Raw genomic sequence first — 23,360 nt, 5'->3', positions numbered from 1 at the left:
GGAAGAATGGAGGTCAAACTTGACACTTTTACTAGCTGTGTGACCCTGGGCAAGTCACCTAACCCCCATTGCCCTGGAGAAAAAAAAAAGAACAAGAAAAAAAAATAAGGGGCAGCTAGGTGGTGCAGTGGATAAAGCACCAGCTCTGGATTCAGGAGGACCTGAGTTCAAATCCAACTTCAGACACTTGCTGTGTACTACTAGCTGTGTGACCCTGGGCAAGTCACTTAACCCCCATTGCCCTGAAAAAAAAAATATCACCTGAGGATGGAGGTCAAAAGACCCCAAAGATCTTGGCTAATTTTCATATAAAAGGAACAGGCCACTGAGAAACCAAGGGCTGGAAAAGAGGGCTACAGTATCCTTATTAAGTGATTTATATAATGCTTTAAAGTTTGCATAAAGAGCTCGCAAACATGACCTCATTTGAGCTTCATAACAATGTGAATCGGGGTTTGTTGTCTCTATTTTAGAGACAGTTAATTGAAGGTGAAGGAGGCTAAGTGATTTCCCCAAAGTGGTTACAGCTAATAAGCGTTTGTTGGAAGTAAAATATGAAACCTATATCAGATTGCTTGCTGTCTTGGGGAGGGGGAAGGGAAGGGAGGGATGGAAGGGGGAAAATTTGGAACTAGAAATCTCGTAAAAACAAACGTTGAAAACTATCTCTACATGTAACTAAAAAATAATAAAATACTTTTATGATAAAAAATTAAAAAATTAAAAATATAATTGAGAATGCTTAACAAAATAAATAAAAATACAATTTAATCTTTTTTAATTCTTTTTTTTTTAAGTGAGGCAATTGGGGTTAAGTGACTTGCCCAGGGTCACACAGCTAGTAAGTGTTAAGTGTCTGAGGCCGGATTTGAACTCAGGTACTCCTGACTCCAAGGACAGCGCTCTATCCACTACGCCATATAGCTGCCCCAATACAATTTAATCTTAAAAAATAAATAGAAGTAGAATATGAGCTTAGGCCCTTGTGACCCCGAGTCTAGGCAGGCAAGTGGCCTCCCAAGCATTCACAGTAGCTAGATCGTAAATAAATGCATGAAGGTTTGAAAAGCGCTTTGTACATAGATCATTTGAATCCTCATAAGAGCCCTGGAGATTAAGTACTGCTATTATCCTTATTTTATAGAAGGGAAGTAACTTGAGGGTCACAGAGTTTAGTAAGCCTCTGCAGTCAGGTCAGAACTCCAGTTTTCCTTATTAGAGGTCCTTTGCACTATCCACTGCGCCGTCTAACTGCTCCAACCCATTAACTCTAACCGCTCCTACGCCGGGTCCCCAGGAGCCAGCGCGGGGCCAGGGCTCTGAATGGAAAGAACTGCAAAGACAAATGGGAAGAACCTCCCACTGAAAGGGGTGGGGGTGGGGAAGTCTCGAGCTTCGCCTTTGTGTTCATTATGTCCTTACGGGGTAGCCGTAGCCGCTATCTGCGGCTACCCAGTGGCACAGAGGGACCATGCCGGAACCACGCCGGCGGGCTGGGCGGATGTATGGGGTTAAAGGTCATCAGTGCCCACAGCTTCAAAGGCACCAGCTTGATTTTGTTTCTCCTGCTCTCGGCGGGAGCTTAGACTGCAGCGTCTGCGGACGGAGATGTCGGGCAGCAAGGGGCCCGTGTCCCTGCAGTGCTGGGAGCGCTTCGGCTCCAGGAGCCCCCGCAGCTGCACCGTAGCCCCCGACGGGAGACTGAGTTGGGAGGCTGGGGGCGGGCCCGGGCAAGGCCTGAGAGCCGCTCTCACGGTGACGGATGAGGGAGAGGAGACCCTCGGGAGGGAGGGAGTGTGGAGAGACACCCTCCCCCCTCCAGGGGGAGAGAGAGTGGGGAGACCTTCACCCCCGGGAGGGAATGCAGAGAGACACCCCTCCCTCCACGTAGGAAGTGCCCTTGCAGGGGGGGGAGGCAGAGAAACCCCCACATAATGAAAGGCATTAGGCCTCTAGAGGAAGGAAAGAGAGACCTGCCCTCCCATAAGGGGAGGGGGGCGGGGGGGACAGATCTATAGGTAATATAGGTAGAATAGACAATCCATCCTCCTTTCCCCCAATAAGGGAGGAAACAGAGTCTTGGGATAAGGAGGGGCGCAAGGTCTACCAAATAAAGGCACAAAGATCATCTGAGGGGTCCATTGTGGGGAGAGACGTGAAGTCCTGGCATCTTGAACTCACTTTCCTTCCCTCTTCCCTCCCAGGCTGTGTTCCTGCCTCATGGCTTCCCTGACAGTGTCAGCCCAGACTACCTGGCTTACCAGCTGTGGGACACAGTACAGGTTATTATCCAGACCCCCGAGGGGGAGGGGGAAGGCTGGGAGGATATGACATCAAAGGGATTGTAGAGGTCATCTAGGTCAGTCAGGCTTCTCTTTTTACAGAGGGGGACTTTGAGGCCCAAACTGGTCCACTTGAATCCAGGTCTCTTTTTCTTTTTCCCAGTGTTCTTCCCATTATTTAGTTTGGGGCGTTTTGACAGGACTGGCAGCTTGATGTAGTGGAGAAAGCCCTGGGCTGTAAGTCAGAAGACATGTTCTAGTTTTAGGCTTGCCCTGGTCTCTCTCTGGGCCTCTGTAAAGGGAGGGAGTTTGACTACATGATCTCTAAGGTCCCTTTAAACTATGGTATGACAAATTCCAAGCTGGGAGAACTGACATTTCTTACCAGATATCCTTTCACCATTCAGGCTTTTGCCTCCAGCCTCACAGGCTCCTTGGCGACCCAAGCTGTCCTTCAGGGGGTTGGGGTGGGGGATGCAGCTGCTTCTGTCTCAGCTGCCACCGTCACTTGGCTCTTAAAAGGTGAGCTATGATCCCTGTGCCTGCCCCAAATACCTACCATGCTGCCCTCTTCATGACTGAGTCCCTTTCTCCACCTGGCATTCTGGGTTCTTGTCACTAAGGAAAGGAACTCATTCTGCTATGAGTTTCCTCCCTCTTTAATAATCCTTTCTGCACAGGTCTACCAAGCTAGTCTGTCTGTCTGTCTGTCTGTCTGTCTTTCTTTCTTTTGGGGTGTGGTATGTGTGAGGCAATTGGGGTTAAGTGACTTGCCCAGGGTCACACAGTTAATAAGTGTCAAATGTCTGAGGCTGGATTTGAACTCGGGTCCTCCTGACTCCAAGGCCAGTGTTCTATCTACTGGGCCACCTAGCTGCCCCCAAGCTAGTCTTTCTAATGCACAGTTCTGACCATGTCATGCCCAGTCCTATTAAAAAACCTTAAGTATTTCCTCACTGCCCTCAAGGCATGAATTCTTATCTTTTTTTTAATCTGTTAAGGACCCCTTTGGGATTTCTGGTGAAACTATGGACCCCTTTTCAAAGTTATTGTTTTTAAATGCATAAATTTACAGACCCCAGTTTTAGATCTCCTGATTTAGGATGATATAAAAATCTACTGGGGCAGCTAAGTGGCGCAGTGGAGAAAGCACTGGCCCTGGATTCAGGAGGACCTGAGTTCAAATCTGGCCTCAGACACTTGACATTTACTAGCTGTGTGACCCTGGGCAAGTCACTTGACCCTCATTGCCCGGAAAAAACCACCAACCTATCATTCAAGACTTCAATACCCCCCAACCGTTGCTTTGCCATTCTGACTAATCCTGTTCATTGCACCTACATTCCAGCAATAATAGTAGCCATTCATTCCTATTTCTTCCTTATATATTTTATTCTACCTGGAATGCAATTTAATATGTATTAATTAACCTACCATGTCAATTAGGCATTGTGCTCAGTAGTAAAGGAGGGGTGGAGATAGATTAGAACCCTTAAGGAGTTTATATTATACCTTCTGCCACTGTTTCCACCTGTCAGAAATCCTTAGATAACCACTAGCCAGAAGTCATCTCTCCCTTTTCCATATTCCCATAGCATTGTTTGTACTACTGCTCTGGGATTTATGACTTTTTATCTTTTATAATAGTTGTTTGTAAGTTGCTTATCTCACTTATTAGACTGTTTCGTGAGAGTAGTGATTGTGTTTTAATTATTTTTGCATCTTCTCCCTTTCCCCAACCCCCCTCCCCATGCACCCTAGCAATTTACATGTAATAGATGAAAAATGATTATTTGCTGAATGAATGAATGAGAAAACATTGAATCCAGACACCCTTTGGCCTCATTTGCCCTCTATTCTACCATAGATGGAACTGGCATGCTGGGGCGAATTGGTTTTGCCTGGTTGATGGGGTAAGTGAGCTCATCTTTATTCTGGATCAGGTCTGATTAAACCAATAGCTTTCACAGAGTAATCACTGTGTCTTTTAACTCTTCACAGCCACCAGTAACCTGGCTGGGCTTGCCCTCACCCAAATTGGGAAGTTTGATTTTGGTAGCTTCCCATTTCCCCCAACCTCTTTTCAGTTAATGAATCACTATTCCTAGATATCAATTGCAATATCAGTATTGCTTTTTCTACCACCCTTTCTTTTCCCTTGCTCTAAACTCCTGAAACCACTCATTTTCTTAAGAATGTTAGAACTTGGAGATAGAGACCTCAGAAGAAGAAACTGAGGTTATAGGGGCACTACCCAGAAGTTACAGATAGTTAATGAGAGAGCTAGGACTAGACTACCAGTCCATGGCACTATCCACTACACTATGTTGCCTTGTGTTTTTCCACCTCTCTTGTCAGGGGAGAAAAGATACAATAATATCAAATTCATTGAGGTGTTAGGGACCAAATGTGTTCCTTCTCTTAGAGCTGCTTGAATTTCAAAAGAAAGAGCCTAGAGAAGACAGTGCTTAAACCAGAGGAGTGCATCTCTAATGATGGGGTTTTAGGCATCAATGATAAATCAGATGAGAGATACTTTTGGGAAGAGAGACTCTTCCTAGGGCCCTTCAAATCACACTATATACTCTCCCTATATGTGAAGCTGGCTGCCACACTAGCCACAGTAAATGCTTTCTTCTTGGTTCTAATGCAAGGTAACCTCTTCCCTATAGGAGCAGACTGGATTGTGAGGCCAAGAAATGGAGGTAATGAAGGTGCGAGGGAGAGGTACAGAGCTGGTGGGCATTGGAGGGCACAGGGTGAATCTCTTGTTACGGAAATTTGGGGCCCCTAACCTCTAACCTCTGACAGGCTCTTCGCTGATGTTCTCAATGATGCAGCCATGTTCCTAGAGATTGTGGCCCCAGCATTCCCATCCTGCTTTACCCTCATTGTTTGTGTCAGCAGCTTGGCCAAGGTACTCATCTTGAGAAGAAATGAGGGACCAATCAATTCAAAATCATTTGCTCATAGCTTATTGTGGGCATAGTCCTATGTTACTTAGAAGATTAAAAGATGCATAAGCCATGCACCCTGGAGGAGTCCAACAGGAGCAATAAAACAGAGGGGCTTGAAAGTTTAAATAAAAATGATGGGGGGCAGCTAGGTGGCGCAGTGGATAGAGCACTGGCCCTGGATTCAGGAGGACCTGAGTTCAAATCCAGCCTCAGACACTTAATACTTAACTAGCTGTGTGACCCTGGGCAAGTCACTTAACCTCAGTTGCCTCAAAAATAAAATAAAATAAAAAAAAACATAAATAAAAATGATGAGTAGCCTAAGCTGGTGCCTCATTGTGGTATTGAGGTGACTCAGAATTTTCCCTGTCAGTGCTAGTGAAGGAGATTCTCTTGGCAGGCTCTGCCACACTGACTCCACAGAGGGGCCTTTTGATAAGGCAGCATCCAAGAACTAGCATAAGCAAGTGCAGAAAGGCTCCCCCACGAGGGGTTGGCCAATAGGTTGTAAATTTGGGTGAGGCAATTGGGGTTAAGTGACTTGCCTGGGGTCACACAGCTAGTAAGTGTCAAATGCCTGAGGTCGGATTTGAACTCAGGTACTCCTGAATCCAGGGCCAGTGCTCTATCCATTGTGCCACCTAGCTGCCCCAACACTGTATATTTAATCAATATTTATTAGTCTCCTATTAAGTACAGGAGCAGCATTGGTATAGTGGAGAGAGTTTTGGACTTCCAGTCAGGAAAATGTGGGTTCAAGTCACATTTACTAGGTGTTTGATCCAGAACAAATCACTTAACTTCTGAATTTCAGTCTCCTCATCTATAAAATGAAAGAGTTGGACTTGGTGATCTCTGAGGTTCCTGAGATCTCTAAGACAGGGCACCTAGGTGGTGCAGTGGATAGAGCACTGGCCCTGAAGTCGGAAGGATCATGAGTTCAAATCTCACATCAGACACTAACTCTGTGGCCATGAGCAAGTCACAACCTCAGTTGCCTTAAAAATGTCCAGGGCCATCTCCAGTGGTCCTGATTTATAACTTGCTGATAGATCCAGATGGCTCTGAAGGAGAGAGTGAGGTTGATGACCTAGCACAGCCCTCCCTCACTTAAATCCAGTTCCCTGCAAGCCCTGACTTCACCCTGATGTCATAGTCCTCTTTGAGAACAAAGGCCAAACAAAGACAACAAGATCTCTGAGATTTCTATCTCATTCTGTAATCCTGTAAGATACTGTGCTAAGTGCTGGGAATACAAATACAAAAATGAAATATTCTGGGCCCTCGAGGAGTGTACATTCTTGTTCTCTCTGGAATCACAGCATTAGGTTTGGTTTCTGTACTAAACTGCAGGTAACTGTGCTGGGTTCTTTCAGGGTCTTAGACCTATTTTCTCTCACTAATTTAGGAAAGAAGTCAAGATTTTCTCCAAAATAAGGGCTATTTGATCTAAGGAGCAGCCAGGTGGTACAGTGGATAGAGTACTGGAGTCAGGAATACTCTTTTTCCTGAGTTCAGATCTGGCCTCAGATATTATTAGCTTTGTGATCCTGGGCAAGTCATTTAATTCTGTTTACTTCTATTTCCTCCTCTGTAAAATGAGCTAAAGGAAATGCCAAGAAAACCCCAAATGGGATCATGAAGAAGAGTCAGACAACTGAAAAGCAACTGAACAGAATTTGAATTAAAAGGACAATAATTAGTCTTGAGAATATGACATTGTTATATTGGGCACTGAGCTTTTCTTACTTATGTTGTATTTCATTCTTAGTGCATTGTGGGAGTAGCAGGGGGAGCCACACGGGCAGCACTGACCATGCACCAGGCCAGGAGAGACAACATGGCTGATGTTTCAGCCAAAGATGGAAGCCAGGTGAGAGGCCTGAGAAGAGTCAAGGCCTAGAGTAGGGCTGGATTCGAGTTGGAATAGCAAGGACTGAGTTGGGGATCTGTGAGAAGATAACCTATAACCATAACCCTCCTTTTAGGAGGAGCAGCATTTAAGTAGATAGCACAGTGTCTGTGAGCAGGCCTGATAAGCTAATCTAGACAGCCAAATGTGATGGTTTCTTTGACTGAGAGGAACCACTTAGCAGATTAATAGCTTGTCCTCCCCAACCTTTTTCCATGTGAGGATAGCTGGAGGCCAGAGGAGATGGATAATAATAGAATATGTCAGGACTAAACCTGGAAATTTGGGGCTCGTGCTAGTGAGGGTTAGTGTATTAGTGGAGTTGGGAGGTAAACTGAGGACTGAATTTCCAGGTGTGAAGCTGCTCCAGAAAATCCTCTTGTAGCAGCCTGAGGACAGGCAAGATTCATTTGGCACCCAAACAATTAAACTCCTGTAAACACTTCTCTGTTGCACTCTTTTTTTGTTTGAGTTGTTTAAGATTTTATGAAAAATACATCATCTCTCATCCTAGATTGTCAGCTCTCCAAAGCTAGATCATAAGAAATTAATTGGTTTAATTGAATCTTAGTCTCATAAACTTAGGACTGGAAGGGACCTTCAAGAGGCATGTTTAAATGGGTGATACAGCTGGGAAGGCAACTTATGGCCAGATTTTTAAAGATCCTTGAATTGCAGGTTAAGACATTTGAACTATATTCTATAGAAAGTGGAGTCCCATTAGGAGTCTCTTAAGTTGGGGAATGACATGGTGAAAGCTCTACTTTAGAAAGATTAATCTGACAGTGGCTCCATGATGTCAGAACTGCTGGCCTGACATTTTTTTTCTTTCTGCCAACTTCCTTCCCAATGCAGGAGACTCTAGTGAACTTGGCAGGGCTGCTGGTCAGTCTTTTACTTCTTCCTCTGGTATCTCAACGGCCAAGGTGAGATTTTAGGGCAAGTCATGAAGAAAGAGCTGTGAATTCCTCATTTTGTCTGCCTAGCCTTCTGCCTCTGATCTCATTCTCTTTTCTCTAGTCTCAGTCTTGCTGCCTTCTTCCTTTTCACCGTCCTCCATCTCTATGCCAACTTCCGAGCAGTTCGAGCTGTCATCATGGAAACGTTCAATGAAGCTCGACTTTACCTTGTCCTAAAGCATTTCATTCAATGGGGAAAGGTCCTAACGCCCCCGTTGGCCAATCGTATGGAACCACTATGGACAGGTGACACTGCCCCTCCTTAGTCTCCCACATATCCTAGACCTAGTCCGTGCTAAACATTCTGACCCCAGCTTCCCACAGGTTGCCACCCTGCCCTGACTCTGTCCCTGGGTGTACCCCTGCACAGCCTGGTCTCAAGGTGAGTAACATCCTTCTCTCTCTCCTTGTCCTCTCCCCCAGTTCATTCTCAGGACACCCATTAACCCCATATGAAGACTTTGCATTTCCTAACCACTCAAGGCTCTTGCCCCAATCCTCCTTTAGGTTTCCTGCCCATCCATAACTCTCCCCCACACCCACTCTACTACTGCCACCTTTTCCTCCTCCATATGCCCCCACATTTTGTTTCTTTCCCTAGTGCCTTTGAACTGGAGCAGGTGAGTGAGGGACACCAACAACCCTACCTCCTTCGCTGGGACCAGTGCCAAGGTGAGAGGGGTAGAAAGCACGATAGGCTAGGTAAGGAAGAAGAAAGGTAATGGAATGAAGCTTTATGAATAAATTACTTTCATTCCCTTTTGCTTTTAGAGAATTTATATAAGAACATGGAAATCTCTCTTAAATCCCTTTAATAATAGCTTAGTCAGACAAAAGGAATGTTGACTACATAGGTAGGTAGATCTTGTTGAACAATTGACCCCAGAGAATAATAAAATCAGTGTTGGGGGCAGCTAGGTGGCGCAGTGGATAAAGCACTGGCCCCTGGATTCAGGAGGACCTGAATTCAAAGCTGGCCTCAGACACTTGACACTTACTAGTTGTATGACCCTAGGCAAGTCACTTAACCCTCATTGCCCCGCAAAAAAAAAAAAAAAATCTGTGTCAACCTGGATGTAGATCTCTAGTGCTACCGGGCTTTCTAATCTAATCAACATTTTTATCTTCAACTTGGATAAAGTATAAAACAGGACATCCCATGGGCAGGCTAGATGGTAGATTGGATAGAGAGCGCTGGACTTAGAGTAAGTAAGACTCATCTTCCTGAGTTAAAATCTGGCCTCAGGCACTTAGCAGCTGTGTGATCCTTGGCAAGTCACTTAACCCTGTTTGCTTCAATTTCCTCATCTATAAAATGAACTAGAGAAGGAAATGGTAAACCATTCCAGTATCTTTGCCAAGAAAACCCCAAATGAAGTCATGAAGAGTTGAACATAACTGAAAATGACTAAACAACTACATCACATTAGGTGATGTTGCAAAGCTAAGAAAGAACTCTTTATTAGGTGACAACCAGAATTCAAAAGATTTCAATTTTTTTTTTAAATAATTGTTTCAACAATTTTTGTTGAAAAATGGCTTGAAACAATTCTTGAATGACTGTGACATCAGTGTGGATGTTCCCTCCAACAATGTGCAGCCTATCTATGCCTGTCCATCCTGAGTTGTTCTTGATTTTGTCTTTCCATGTAAGATTGTTACATTGGGCCCCCAACCAATGTGCTAGGAACCTTCTTGACTTACTTCGTGCTTCAGGAGTATGCCACTAGAGCAGACTGGTAGTTGATTAAGTGATCAGCCCATCTCTCTTTTTTTTCCAATCACAAATTCCCTTCATGTTATACTTTGTTTCAAGTCTTCTGAGTTCCTTATTTGCTCCTTCTCACTCTGTGTCTTTGTTGCCCTCTGAGTGATGATATTTCAAAGACAGTGTTCTGTGACCCCAAGCCATAGGACTAGCTGAAACGGAAGGAAGTGTAAGGGGCTAAAATTCTAGCTATGATGTCTAAAATCTAATGAGTGGTTGCCTTAAATTAGAAAACATATAGCTCCAATCTTTGGGCATTAAGTATTTATTAAAGTATATTAGGGGGTAGTAAAGAAAAACACGTGGATCAAGTATGAAATTTTGCTTGCTCTCCCTATCCTGCCTGTCTCTTGCTCCCCAGCCAAAGTTTCCAACCGAAAGGCCCCCTTGCTTCTCTGCTTTTCCCAGAAGCCTCCTGAGAAACTAGAAACAGGGCTGTCCACACACACACAGAGCTCCAAGCTAATTGGCTGGTAGCTCTGATTGACAGGTCCCACAGGTGGTTCTATAGATGTAACTTCTGGATGCCAGGTAACTTCTGGACACTAAAGCCACATGGTTTCTCCTCACGTCGGAGCTTCCCTGCAATATCTCTCCCAGCAAGGGGTGTCATTCCAATTCTCACAAAAGGAAATGGACTGTCTCACCCATTTAAATGTGCCTCTTGAAGGTCCCTTCCAGTCCTTCCTTCCTTTCTTTCCTTTCTCTTTTTCTCTCTCTTTCTTTTTTGCAGGGCAGTGAGGGTTAAGTGACTTGCCTAGGGTCACAAAGCTAGTGTCAGGTGTCAAGGCTGGATTTGAACTCAGGTCCTCCTGAATCTAGGGCCCATGCTTTATCCACTGCATCATCTAGCTGTGCCTAAATCAGTCTTTTACTTTTTTTTTCTGTGTAGGGCAGTGAGGGTTAAGTGACTTGCCTAGGGTCACACAGCTAGTAAGTGTCAAGTGTCTGAGGCCAGATTTGAACTCGGGTCCTCCTGAATTCAGGGCCAGTGCTTTATCCACTGTGCCACCTAGCTGCCATCCCTTCCATTCCTAAGTTTATGAGACTATGTTTCAATTAAACCAATCAATTCCTTAGTGAACCAGTCAATTCCAAAGTGAATGTACAAGTACCAGGTTAGGGAGATCTTCCTTGACAGCAGTTTGTGTGAAAAGGATCTGACAGTTTTACTTGACCCCAAATTTGACATGAATGTGTCAGAAATCATTGTGAGCTCATGATGCATGAACTTACTATTGACTCTTAAAGTCCTTTCCAGGCATAAAGAGTGTGTAGAACTGTAAATTCCTCTGTAGCTTATACATACATAGATATGTACACGCACACACTTTTTTTTTGGCTTTCCTCACCTCTTGGGTTACAAATTCTGTGAGTTTACACTCCCTTCTGTAAATTATGTGTTCTCCTTCTATAAGTTATGTGTTCTCTTTTTAGTAGGCTTCAGAGCTGCCAGTATGACTCCTCTCTATTATTTATTTATTTTTTTTGCGGGGCAATGGGGGTTAAGTGACTCACCCTGGGTCACACAGCTAGTAAGTGTCAAGTGTCTGAGGCCGGATTTGAACTCAGGAACTCCTGAATCCAGGGCTGGTGCTTTATCCACTGCGCTACCTAGCTGCCCCCTCCTCTCTATTATTATCAAGAATATGGGGAAGAAATCTGCCTTTTCCTTTATGAGTTAATTGGTTTTTATCATATCCCCTCTCAGTCTTCATCTTTCCAAATGGAAGAAACCTAATTCTTCTATTTCTAGCCTCACGTAGCAGTCACTCACTTTTCTCTCTTCTCCCAAGATCTCTGTAATTGTCCTTCCAAGGATCTTTTTCAGTTGTTGTCAGACACACAATCAAAAAATATTGATTAAGCACCTCTATCAGGAGGTTGTATGCTAGGTGCACAGGTGTAAAACACATCCCTATCCTCAAGGGGCTTACAAATGTGTTTGGGGAGATATGACATGTACACACAAAAACAACCCTAACGATACCAGCATCTGTAGGCCAAAGCTCAGATAGTGGGATAGACTATAAATACTCTTGGAGTTCAAAGAAGAGAGAGTAGAGTATGAGCTAAGGCAGTGAGGGAAGGTTTCAGGTAGGATGAAGGATCTGAATGAAGCCTTGAGGAATGAGCAGGGAAGAAGAGAAGGCATTCCAGGTGAAGACATAGAGATAAGGGGAATGCATAAGGTGTGTCCTAGAGATGAGGCCCATGTGCCAGGCTAGTATTGTACCTCTGTCTCTCTAGGCCAGATACAGGTGACTTTGGGCCAGGAAGTAAGTGCTGGGGTCATTCTGAGGGCAGCAACACATGGACTTTTGCTGGCAGCACTGTTGGAGGATGTACCCCTTACAGAAGAGCTGGAGACCCTGAGGGGCCAAATCAGGGCAGGTGAGAGCCAAGGGCTTTTTATGAGGAGGGATGGAGGCAGGGCCGTGAAGGGGACTGCAGGAAGAGTGCATCATGGTTTGGAGGGCTGACCCTGGTTATTGTTTTGGTCTCACAGCCCCCGAAGGAGACAATTGGACCATTGTCAAGGAAACATACCAGATCCTAGATAGGCTCTACCCCAAGTTCTTGAAAGGTAATAAGATCCATACTCCTTTCTTTACCCATACTGAACTGGGAATTTGAGAGTGTTGTATTCTAATCTGACCTCTTCCACTTACTCATCGTGTGACTGTGGCAGATCACTTCTTTTTTCTGAATTTGCTTCCTTAGCTTTAAAATGGGGAGGGGTGGAGGATGCAGATCAGATTTAGGGCCCTTCAGTGGATTATGAGAGACTCTTCCCCACCAGAGCTACAGGCTGTAGGCTGGGAGACAGAGCACCATCTATTGGAGGTGGACGAGTGGCGAGCTGCGTGGCCCCTCTTGGAGAAGAAGACTTTGTGAGTGGTTCTGCCATCACCTGGACCTAGACAAGGCCAGATGGGGACCAGGAATGCTCTGCAGTGAATCAAAGGACGAAGAATTCCAGAGAAGGTGAACTGCTCTCAGTGGGAGAACCTCCCTTGTCAGCACCTTCTCCATTTTCTTTATTTGGTGAACCTTCTCTATGCTATCGTTTTTTAAATGACATTGGAGGGGCAGCTAGGTGGCACAGTGGATAAAGCACCAGCCTTGGATTCAGGAGGACCTGAGTTCAAATCCAGCCTCAGACACTTGACACTTACTAGCTGTGTGACCCTGGGCAAGTCACTTAACCCTCATTGCCCTGCCCCCCCCCCCCAAAAAAAATGGTATTGGACTCTTTCAGATCTGTGATAAGTTTTATTTTTAGTCAATCACAAGCAGCCACATTTTAAACTGACACAATAATGTAAATGGTGTGTGTATTTGTTAAGTACAATAATGGTATGTAGTTGATGAGTGATGCAGCTGATACAGATAAAAATGATCCAGTCTTCATATTAGGGTTCCTTTTTACTCCTCTGGATTTCCCAGGTTGCTAGGCCTAGACTCCAACAGTGTCAATGCTGAAGTCACCCAACTTCCCTCCCCCTACATCTCCCCCTAACCTCAACAACAGAGAGCCCCCGGGGTGGTACTGGATCACTAGTGCTCCTCCACCAAAGGTCTCAGGCAAAAAAGCCCCAGAAAAATATTGCTACCATCATCATGAATAGCGCATTGAAGTTGACAATTCGGGCCCAGCGTGGGTCCTCGGTAATATCAGCCAGTTGCTGGGCTCTTGTTTCCTCAGCGGTGGGAGCTGAGGAGCTACTTGAACCACTTTCAGTCATCCCACAGAACCAGAGGAAGCAGTGGCGGAGTAGGCCTGAGGCTGCAGGTGGGGGCTCTGAAGGAAAAGAAGACTCGATGCTCAGCAGATGGAACCCTCTGAGCCTCCCACCCTTGCAAAGAAAGAAAACCCATCCCCTCTCCCCTGTACTTGCAAACTTAGCGCTGGTTCCTGTCCCCAGTCCCCTGTGGCCTACCATCCATCTCTACTGCATGTTCCAACTGGCCGTTCTGCACAGGGAATTCAGGGGGCCCTGCTTCCCGCTCATCCACATCTAGGTCTTCCCTTTCTTCCTTACTGTGACGGAGGCTGAACACAAGGCGGTGGAGCTAAGAGAAGAAGGGGCCTGTAAATTCCATTGGTTTATTGGATTTCCTCATTCAGTTGGCACTCACCAAGTTCAGGGCACCATGGTGAATACTGATACTAATTAGACTCAGTTCCTTCCTGTAATGTATTTAGTCCATGAGGGAAGAGAAGGTGCAGCCTCTAGGAAGAAGGGAAACATCCGAGACACTAGGTCACTTACGTGCTTTTGGGGGATGGGCTTTGTGCAGAAAGATATGGTGAGGATTAAGATACAGGAACAGATGAAAAGCACAATGGCAAAGTAGAGGTAGTGGATACCACAGAAGATCCAGGGGCAGGAGGAGGGCCGGACGCAGCTACCAGTGCCAAAGGAGAACTCTGGGATGATGCGGGCCAACCCCAACAGGAGGCCCCCAATTAGTCCCCAAAAAGCACCCTGGTGAAGAGAGAAGTTATCGCTCAAATGTGGCCCCCCAGGGCCAGGAACCCTTCCCCCATGTTACTGTACTCCTGAGTTCTCTTTCTTAGGCCTCAATATCCTGCCCCCTCAGTGCCCTCTCAGTCTAGGTTTCTGGGCCTTACTGGTTCGTTGACCCTGGGCACAAAGAGGGCAAGAATGAAGACTGCTGAAACTGGGGGGGCCAGGTAGCTGGAGACAGCTTGGATGTAGTCAAAGAGCTGACCTCCCTGTGCGGCCTGGACCACAGGGAGCCAGGCGATGGAGACTGTGACAATGAATAGCACCCAGAGCCTAGGGAGGAGAACAGGAAGGTCAGGACTGTGGACCCAGGTCTCTTCACACCCAGCTCAAGCTCAGATGGTTTCCAGGGGAAGTGTACCCCAGAATCCTCTCACGAGGGGCCAGAGCTGGGTCCTCACCGGCCCACCAACAGCAGCTCTTTATCTCCAGCTCGGGGTCGGAGCCTTGTGTAAATATCCATAGTGAAGAGGGTGCTGCTGCTGTTGAAGATGGAGGCCAGGGAGCTCATGAGTGCAGCCAGCATGACAGCTAGCATCAGTCCCCGGAGACCTGGGCAGGAAGGAGATAATACAGTGCAACTCAGGACCAGACCCACAGGGCAGGTAGTGAGCTAGTGGGAAGAGCCCTGGCCCAGAGGAGGCCTTGGTTGTGCTTCTGGCCTTATCACAAAACTCATCTAGCTCTAGGTAAACAACTTTCCCTTTCTGGGCTTCAATTTCCTTTTCTCTAAAAAGGGCTAGACCCAATCTCCAAGGACCCTTTGCAGCTCCATGAATTAACAGACATCTCCATTTCCCACTCTCCAGCTCACCATTGGGCATGAGTTTCACCACCAGTAAAGGGTAGGCAATGTTGGAACAGCCAACCTCTGTGCCACAGATCTGCTTACACACTTCTGGAGCCACACATGCCACCTTATCTAGGAGAGGACCAAACAAAGCTGGAGAAAACCAGGTCCTGGCAGAGAGGAAAGTTGAGCATTTCTATGCCCGAGTCTTGGACAGAAAGCAAAGTCCAAGGATCCTAAGGTCAGAGTGGAGTTGAGGGGCCGTTACCTGGGAAGAGAATTCGGCTAATCATTCCTGGCATGACCATCAGGAACATGGGCAACAGCTTCAGGTAGCCGCACAGGATACAGCCAGCCTTAATGTGGGTCAAGTTCTTTCCTGCCAGGCATCTCTGTACAATGACCTGAGACATGGAGATCCCCTGGCTCTAATCCAGTTGTTCTCAGATCCCAGCATTCCCACCCACCCCTTTATCTCCATACCTGGTCACTGCACCAGTACCAGCCAGAGACAATGGTGAGCCCCACTATAAGAGCTGGCCAAGGTAGGTCCCCAGTCACTGGGTCCCGGAGAAGATGAAATGAGTCAGCACGGGGCTGGTAGCAGGAGGAAGAGATGTTGCCCACCATGGGGTCCTCAGAAAAGGTTTGTGTGGTCTTGGCTTCCAAGTACTTGTTAAAGAGGCCTGTATAACCGCCCACTTCATTGAAGGCTGATGTAAGGACAGAGCACAGTTATGAATCCTGGCACACAGATTTGCATCTTCCCAGGGATCTAGATTCTTCCAATGAGGGCACAAGTTTACTTTTCCCCTTAAAAGTTCCATCCCTTTCTGAGAAATTGAGGTATCTTGTCATCTAGCCTATAGTCCCCCCCTCAGAACTCAGGGTTCTGCTCTGCCATACCGTAGCTCATGAGAATGAATGCTCCCCCAAGAATGACGAAAGTCTGGACGGTATCTGTGTACATCAGTGCTGCCAGGCCCCCTAAAAGGAGGAGGATGGGGTCAGAAGACAGGCCTTCCATTCCCCTCCCCTCACCTCTTCCCCCTGCCCCCCACCTCTCCTTCCCCATCATAAAATAAATGATGGTTTTGTAATTTTTAATGCACTTGTACATCTATGAATTCATTGGATCCCTGTCACCACCCTGTGATTTGGGTGGTAGGGCAGGAGCTGTTATTTTATTTCTCCTTGACAGATGAGAAAATGGGGGTTGCTCCAGTCTGGGGTGCTACATTTTAAGAAGGACTTTTGACCGCTGGAGCATGACCAGGTGGTGTAAATAAGAATGGTGAGGGAAATCTTCCCATTGCTTCACAGAACTGGGAATGTTTCGCTAATAGGAGATAAGATGGAGAAACATGATTAAGTCTGAAAATTTTGACAGCCAGCGTATGGAAGAGCTATTTTATTTGAGTCCTAGAGCTCGGTACTAAGAGTAGTGGGGAGAAGTTGTAGAGAAGATTTTGGCCAAATTAAGGAAGAACCCAATAATCAAAGCTGTCCAAAAAGGGGAAGGGGCAGACCTGGGAGGGAGTTTCCTGCAGCTGAAAGTCTTTGAGATAAGGGTGGATGACTATTTCAGGATATTTGCTGAGCAAATAATTCCCATTCAGGTAGAGGTTGGATTCAGTTGGAGTTCTGAACCTGTGTGTGTGTGTGTGTGTGTGTGTGTGTGTGTGTGTGTGTGTGTATGCGCACGTGCACCCCTGCCATGGACCCCTCTGGCAGTCTGGTCAAACTGCTTTCACAGAATAGTGTTTTTAAATGCACAAAATAGACAGGATTGCAAATGAAACCAATTATTAAAAAATGGACCCAGGATTAAGAACCCCTGGACCAGATGACCTTTTCAGTGCTTTCTCATTTGAGATTCTGGGGGAGGTGCTTTGCCCCAGATCATGCAACAAGGCCAGAGCTGGCACAAAAGGCTTTTGCCTTTTTGTTTGTTTTGGTTTCTTCCACTGAACCATGGGGCCTCCCATTTGTCTTAGATCTGTGGCAAGCCATTTTATCCTGGGTCATAACCCCTTTGCCCCAGTGAGTTGGGGGTTTGAATCCAGAATGCTACTCATCAAGTCATTGCCCCTATCTAGGCCTCATTTTCCTCATCTGAGAACCTTTCCAAGACTGATCCGTGAACCTTGGTGCCACTCCCAACAGTGTCACAGGCTGGTGAGCTTGGATCATTTGTCTTATTTGGAATTCACCAGACAGGGAGAGTGCTCTGAGCCTGCCCTGCCACCCAGGCCAGCTAATGAGGAAAAACCCACAAGTGGGTCAAATCCTAGATTAAAAAGGTGAGGTGATTCTTGTTCCTTCTCTCTCTGCTAGGATTTTTCTGGTCATTCTCCCTTGGTCCCACCTGTCTCTCTGAGGCACCATTCCTGTTGGCCCTGCCTTACCTACCTGTCACTGTGTAGATCATGGTGATGCCCAGGAGGGCAATAACAGAGGCATAGATGTTCCAGCCTAGAGCCTGCTGAATGAACACAGCACCAGAGAACATGTCCACCTGGGGAGGGGAGGGGAGGGAAAGGTCAGGTCAATAGGAGAAACATTAGGATTTAGGCATCTTGTCCTCCAGGATCTAGGCTTCCTTTCTCCCATGCCGTTTCCCACAGGGCACAGATGTCATATCCCTCATTCATTTCTCGGCATGAACCATGCTATTTCCTACACTGCGCCCCCCCCAACTTCTATACGGTTGACCCCTACAGAGATTTTGGTGAAGATGTAGAGGAAGAGTGAGAGCACTGAAAGGTAGAGGCGGATGCGATGACCCCCAAAGCGCTTTCTCAGGTACTGGGGCATAGTGATGACTCCTGCCGTCAGGTACACTGGTGCAAACAGCCAGCCCAGGAGCAGCACCACGAAGAGGGCCTGGGGATTGAAATTACAGGGTGGTTAGTAGGGACTGCCACCTGGAGTAGGGGCTTGGGAGGACATGTCTGAGTCATGTAGAGCTGTCAAATTCACTGCCTGAACCAGATAAAATGTAATTGGGAGATGTTTAAAAGAGTAAATAAAAATACAACACAATATAGGTAATGTTAATGTGTGGTTTTCTTAGTATGTGGCTTTCAGGGATAGCTTTCTATTTGGGTTCTGACACCATTGCTGTAGTGAGCTTGGAGGAAGGTCCCAGGGCTCTGGAAGGAAAAGATTCAGATCCAGGGTGTGATAAGAATTGGGTTAAGTTTAGGGATTGTTCACTTCACGGGCTATTGTACCCAGGGAGCTGGGAGTCCCCCAAAGCTGAGCCTGATGTGGACAATGTGATGATTAGAGGGGGAATCCCCCCTTCTAATGGGGAGGAAATGGGGTCAGAAGGCTGGGCATCCATTCTGTGTGTCGTCAAAGCCTGTGCAGGTAACCTTGACTTTCCACCTTCCTCTGTGAAAGGATGCCCTTCACAATCAGGATTCAGGCAGGTACTTGGAGGACCTCCATTGAAGGAGAAGCCAGAGATACCTTCCCCATCTTTCATCCATTTCCTCCTGTGTCTCTCAGACTCCAGAGTAGGAAGTTCTGTCTCAGAGCTAACGTTTAGGCTCCTTGCTGTAGGAGCCTTTACCTCCATCTCTGGGAATCAGTCCTCCACAGAGATAAAGAATGTAGTTCCCACAGGGCAGTGCTACTGATAATCCCTAGAAGATGGTGAGACTGTAGAAGAAAAGGGAGTGAAACTCACATTCCACTCAAATCCTGCCACGGCCAGTCCACTTGCTGCACCTGTCCCAGCCAGGCCCACAAAATGTCCACTCCCAATGTTGCTGGCAAAGAGAGAAGCCCCAACCTGCAGGAATTGGGATGGGAAGGAGCCTTAGTCAAGGAGAATAACCCCAAACTCCCCTCCTGCACCTTCACATTCTTCCCAAACCCTTTCCCACGATACCCCACCCCTTTGCCAAAGCCCCTCCTTACCGGCCACCATAACATGCTCCTCCCAGCCAAGAAGTATCCCCCAATGGTCCCCCGGTTTGTCCGGCACATGGACTACGAGAGAAAGTGGGGGAGGGCTGCAGCTAACTGAGGGGTGGGGGATGATAGCTGAGTAGAATAGGAGGACCAGATAAGGGGGTGGGGGGTGGGGATCAAGGATGAGGATGGGGCAGGGGTTGAGCTAATGGGATCATCAATTTGTACCTCATTAGTGTCCTCATCACATTCCTCAACCTGGTCTCAGTCTGAATATTAACTCCTATTCCAGCCTTCAGTCCTAGTCACATGATCTCAGAAGCATAAGAAGTTAGTGCTGAAAGGGACCTTAGAAATCCAGACTCCTTTTACAGAAGAGGAAAATGAGACCCATGGAGGCTTAATGACTAGCCCAGGGTAGGTGGCAAAGCCAGGATATGAACCTAGGTCCTCTGATTCCAAATCCAGGGGGTTTTCTGACTGTTCATTTTTTACTATATCATATTCCCTGCCCAGTTCCTACCCAGATCCCACTAATTTTGGAAGACAGACTTCCAGCCCCCAAGTCTGTGTCTTGAGAGGCACAGGCTTCTTTAAGTGCAGCGGACTAGAGGTCAAAAAATCAGAATCAAAAAGCTGACTTTGCCATTAATTTGTTCGGTAACCTTGGGCAGGTCACCTCTCTGGCCTTCAGTTTCTTCTTCTAAAAGTTGACCTTTCGGTGCCTTTCCAAAACTGACATTCTAGTTTGCTAAGACATCAGATGTTCTATCCCATACCCCCTCCCATCAGCTATTCTGTCCTCTCTTCCCTCTGACCGCCCCCATCCAGCCTGAGCTCAAGACATAACCCTTTGGCTTCTCACCCATAGACCGACACCGATGACCAAAAGGAAGTAGCCAGCGATGACAATGATGTCTGCTGGGTTGTCAATTAAGCTCCTGGAGTCTGCTGCGCTTTCCTCCATGATGCCCGAGCTCTGCCTCTAGTCCTTTCTGGGCACTGGCCTCCCCCTAACTTCAGGGAAGGTGACTCCACCCTCCAAAGGTTTAATGGTTACCTTGGGGGGCACTGAGCCGAGAAGTCCCCACTTGGCACTCTCAGATATCTGGTACCCCTACCCTCATCTTGGGTGAGAGGGCCTCATGCTCGGTAATAAACAAGGGCTAGGATATTGTGGGGTGGAATTCATGCTGATGGCTGATTCTGAAGAGGAGATAAACAGATAAGTATAAGCCGCATCTACGAAGAAGCAAAAAACAGGGAACTAAGTGGGTATCCATCTATTGAAGAACAGCTAAACAAATTGTGGTCTGTGAGTATAATGGAATACTAATATGTCTTAAGAAACAACAAATATGAGAAATTTAGAGAAACGTAGATAGACATATAAATAGTTGCAGAGTAAAGGAAGAAGAACCAGGAAAACAACATACAAAGTGACTATACTGATAGAAATGAAAAGAACAATATGTACTTATAGTAACTAATTTCCCTCCCTGAAAAAACTGAGGAAATTCACCTCCCTTCTTTCATTAGGGAGGTGGGGAATGACTATACATGAACATATTATCTATGTTCTCATACAGGTTGATGTTCAGTTGCTTCAGTCATGTCTGACTCTGTGACCCCTTTTGGGGGTTTTCTTGGCAAAGATAATGGGATGGTTTGCCGTTTCCTTTTCTAGTTCATTTTACAGATGAGGAAACTGAGGCAAACAGGGTTAAGGGGCTTGCCCAGGGTCACACAGTAAGTGTCTGAGGCCAGATTTGAACTCAGGAAGATGAGTCTTCCTGACTCCAGGAAGATTCACAGTGCCCCCTAGTTGCCCTGGTTTGTTTAACTTATCTCTCCCCCCAACCCTGCCCCATACACACACACCTTCCTTTGTTACAAGAGAAGTTTTCCTAAGGTGGAAAGGGAATAGACTCTCTGGAAATGACTATGATGTAAAAACAAAAGGCATCAAATGTTTGTTTAAAAAGACTGCATCATAAATGCATGTGTTTATTTGTTTGACAGACCTTTAGTGAACTCTTGTGTTCAGGTCACTTGTAGATCACTTGGGAGCCACAAATTTGATTAAACCGTCCTCCTCAGCCCTCAGTCTAACAGGAGAAAGAAAACACAAACTTCTCTACCTGGATATTCCAGTCACTCTTTTTTTTTTTTTTTTTTTTTGGCAGCGGGGCAATGAGGGTTAAGTGACTTGCCCAAGGTCACACAGCTAATAAGTGTCAAGTGTCTGAGGTCGGATTTGAACTCAGGTTCTCCTGAATCCAGTGCCGGTGCTTTATCCACTGCACCATCTAGCTCTTAAAATTCATCATAACCAAAGCTCATCTTATCCTCCCAACTTCCCTATCCCTGTTGGTCATACCACAGTTACAGAGGCTTGAAGACTCAGATTCATTATTGTATTTTTGTTCTTCCTCACCCTACACATACATTCAATCCCTCAGTGCTATCAATGCTACATCACTGATATCTCTCACACTGTCTCTTCTTTTCTATTTCCATGGATAGGATAGCCTAATCCAAGTCTTCGTTACTACCACTTCAATTATCCTAAGAGCTTTCTACTTGGTTTTCCTCCTTCCAATCTTTTCCCCAACTTTTCCTACAACTACTGCCACATTAATCTTTCTAAAGCACATCTCTGATCATGTCTGCCCCTTGCTCAGGAAACTTCAATAACTTCCTCTTCACTGGGTAGTTAGGTGATATAATGTAAAAGATAGAGCACTGGACTTGGAATTAGGAAGATTTGAATTCTCTCTTCTACAAATACCCTACATTAGATAAAAGCCATTCACCTTACTGTGCCCCAAACACATCTTATATTAGTCAGTTGCCATAACTTTGTTCAGGCTCTCTTTATTCCTGGGTTTGTACCCTGCCCCCCTTGGCTGAGAGAGACAGCAATAAATTTAGAGTCAGACAATTAAAATGCTGGCTTTGCCGTGACCTTGCCTTGTATTCTGCTGAGCAAATGAGTATTCCCTCAAGAATAACAACCCAACCCCAAACGCTATGTAATCCAAGCTTGACTTCAGAAAAGTGAAGACACAGCTCCGTCCCTTTACTGCAGAGGTGGGGAACTATGGATATGGAATATTGTATATCTTGCCATGATGCAGTGTGATGGTTAGTTTTGTCGAACCAGGTCTTTTTCTTTTTCTCTTCAAAAAAATCTTTGTTACAAGGAATGGCTTAATGGGGAGGGAAGAGGGAAAGTATATACTCAGAAATGATTGTGATACAGAAAGCAAAAGTATCCATTAAAAGGAAGATATTGAAATATTGCATGGTGGTGGTGATGAGGGTCTATACGTACTCAGATGATGTCAGAGGTAATATAAAGATGGGCATGGACTGTAGCAGTGTGATCCTGGGCAAATCCATTAATATTTCAGAAATACAGTTTGATAATCTATCTGTAAGGAAACTTCATTTCACTCACTGGCTTTGTGATACTGCATAAGTAGAATCCATAAAACTGGTAACTAATTTTTTTGAGAGGTGAGGAAAAACAAGTCAGAGATAACACTAAAGTTATGATTTGGGGGACATTGAGTGAATAGAGGTGATAGAGACAGAAATAACCAAGTCTGAATGAAGCACAGGATTAAGGGGAAAAATAATGAGTTTGGTGCAAACAAATGAATTTGAGATTGGTGGTGGTATATCTGTGTAGATATAACAAATAAATGTTACATAAATGGGGCAGTGGTTAGAGCACTGGCCCTGGAGTCAAGAGGACCTGAGTTCAAAGTTGACCTCAGACACTTACTGTGTGATCCTGCACAAGTCACTTAACCCCAATTGCCTTAAACATACAGGGGCCACCTCCAGTCATCCTGATATATATATATCTTTTTTTTTTTTTTTTTTGCAGGGCAATTGGGCTTAAGTGACTTGCCCAGGGTCACACAGCTGGTAAGTGTTAAGTGTCCGAGGCTGGATTTGAACTCAGATACTCCTGAATCCAGGGTCGGTGTTCTATCCACTGGGCTACCTGGCTGCCTCATCCTGATGTATATCTTGCCACTGGGCCCAGGTGGCTCTGGAGGAGAAAGTGAGGTTGGTGGACCTTTCACAGCCCTCTCTCACTTAAAATCCAATTCAGTGAAAATCATGACATCACCCTGATATCATGGTACTCTTAGAGAATGAAGGACAAACAACAACAGCAATGACATATAAATAGTTGGAGATACACACCTAAGGTTT

At 45.9% G+C, this 23,360-nt stretch overlaps 2 protein-coding genes across 3 annotated transcripts; one reads left to right on the top strand and one right to left on the bottom strand.

Annotated features, from left to right (window-relative positions):
* The first annotated feature begins 1,473 nt into the window (after positions 1-1,473).
* On the top strand, positions 1,474-13,292 carry RUSF1 (RUS family member 1). 2 transcript variants are annotated; one of them, XM_043975258.1, is made up of 14 exons: positions 1,474-1,755; positions 2,205-2,282; positions 2,690-2,804; positions 4,150-4,195; positions 4,955-4,987; positions 5,094-5,199; positions 7,011-7,112; positions 8,007-8,077; positions 8,172-8,356; positions 8,435-8,492; positions 8,712-8,812; positions 12,129-12,272; positions 12,388-12,465; positions 12,682-13,292. In XM_043975258.1, the coding sequence occupies exons 1-14, from the start codon at positions 1,609-1,611 to the stop codon at positions 12,774-12,776; spliced, it is 1,359 nt and encodes a 452-aa protein (XP_043831193.1). In that variant the 5' UTR covers positions 1,474-1,608; the 3' UTR covers positions 12,777-13,292. The 2 variants fall into 2 exon arrangements, with proteins under 2 accessions (XP_043831193.1, XP_043831195.1); XM_043975260.1 differs by having other exon boundaries at positions 1,478-1,755; positions 8,712-8,782.
* A 170-nt stretch (positions 13,293-13,462) lies between these two features.
* SLC5A2 (solute carrier family 5 member 2) lies at positions 13,463-20,255 on the bottom strand. Its single transcript, XM_043975261.1, has 14 exons — positions 20,188-20,255; positions 19,134-19,205; positions 18,901-19,005; positions 17,925-18,089; positions 17,616-17,721; positions 16,110-16,190; positions 15,687-15,916; positions 15,472-15,607; positions 15,228-15,335; positions 14,815-14,965; positions 14,518-14,686; positions 14,156-14,371; positions 13,823-13,955; positions 13,463-13,683 (listed from the first exon to the last, which is right to left on the bottom strand). Exons 2-14 carry the CDS (start codon positions 19,200-19,202, stop codon positions 13,463-13,465), a joined length of 1,890 nt encoding a protein of 629 aa, XP_043831196.1. The 5' UTR covers positions 19,203-19,205; positions 20,188-20,255.
* Between the last annotated feature and the right edge of the window lie 3,105 nt (positions 20,256-23,360).

This window comes from Dromiciops gliroides, chromosome 1, assembly GCF_019393635.1.
Source record: "Dromiciops gliroides isolate mDroGli1 chromosome 1, mDroGli1.pri, whole genome shotgun sequence".
NCBI classification, from domain to species: Eukaryota; Metazoa; Chordata; class Mammalia; order Microbiotheria; family Microbiotheriidae; genus Dromiciops; species Dromiciops gliroides.
This window is presented reverse-complemented; position numbering and strand designations above follow the sequence as displayed.

Excerpts from the sequence above, each read along its gene's own strand:
- RUSF1 (XM_043975258.1), top strand. The coding sequence starts at position 1,609 with ATGTCGGGCAGCAAGGGGCCCGTGTCCCTGCAGTGCTGGGAGCGCTTC. Across the intron at positions 7,113-8,006 it reads CAGCCAAAGATGGAAGCCAG|GAGACTCTAGTGAACTTGGC; the intron begins GTGAGAGGCCTG and ends TTCCCAATGCAG. Across the intron at positions 8,078-8,171 it reads CTGGTATCTCAACGGCCAAG|TCTCAGTCTTGCTGCCTTCT; the intron begins GTGAGATTTTAG and ends TCTTTTCTCTAG.
- SLC5A2 (XM_043975261.1), bottom strand. The coding sequence starts at position 19,202 with ATGTGCCGGACAAACCGGGGGACCATTGGGGGATACTTCTTGGCTGGG. Across the intron at positions 15,608-15,686 it reads GGTACTGGTGCAGTGACCAG|GTCATTGTACAGAGATGCCT; the intron begins GTATGGAGATAA and ends TCCATGTCTCAG. Across the intron at positions 14,966-15,227 it reads GGTGAAACTCATGCCCAATG|GTCTCCGGGGACTGATGCTA; the intron begins GTGAGCTGGAGA and ends CTTCCTGCCCAG.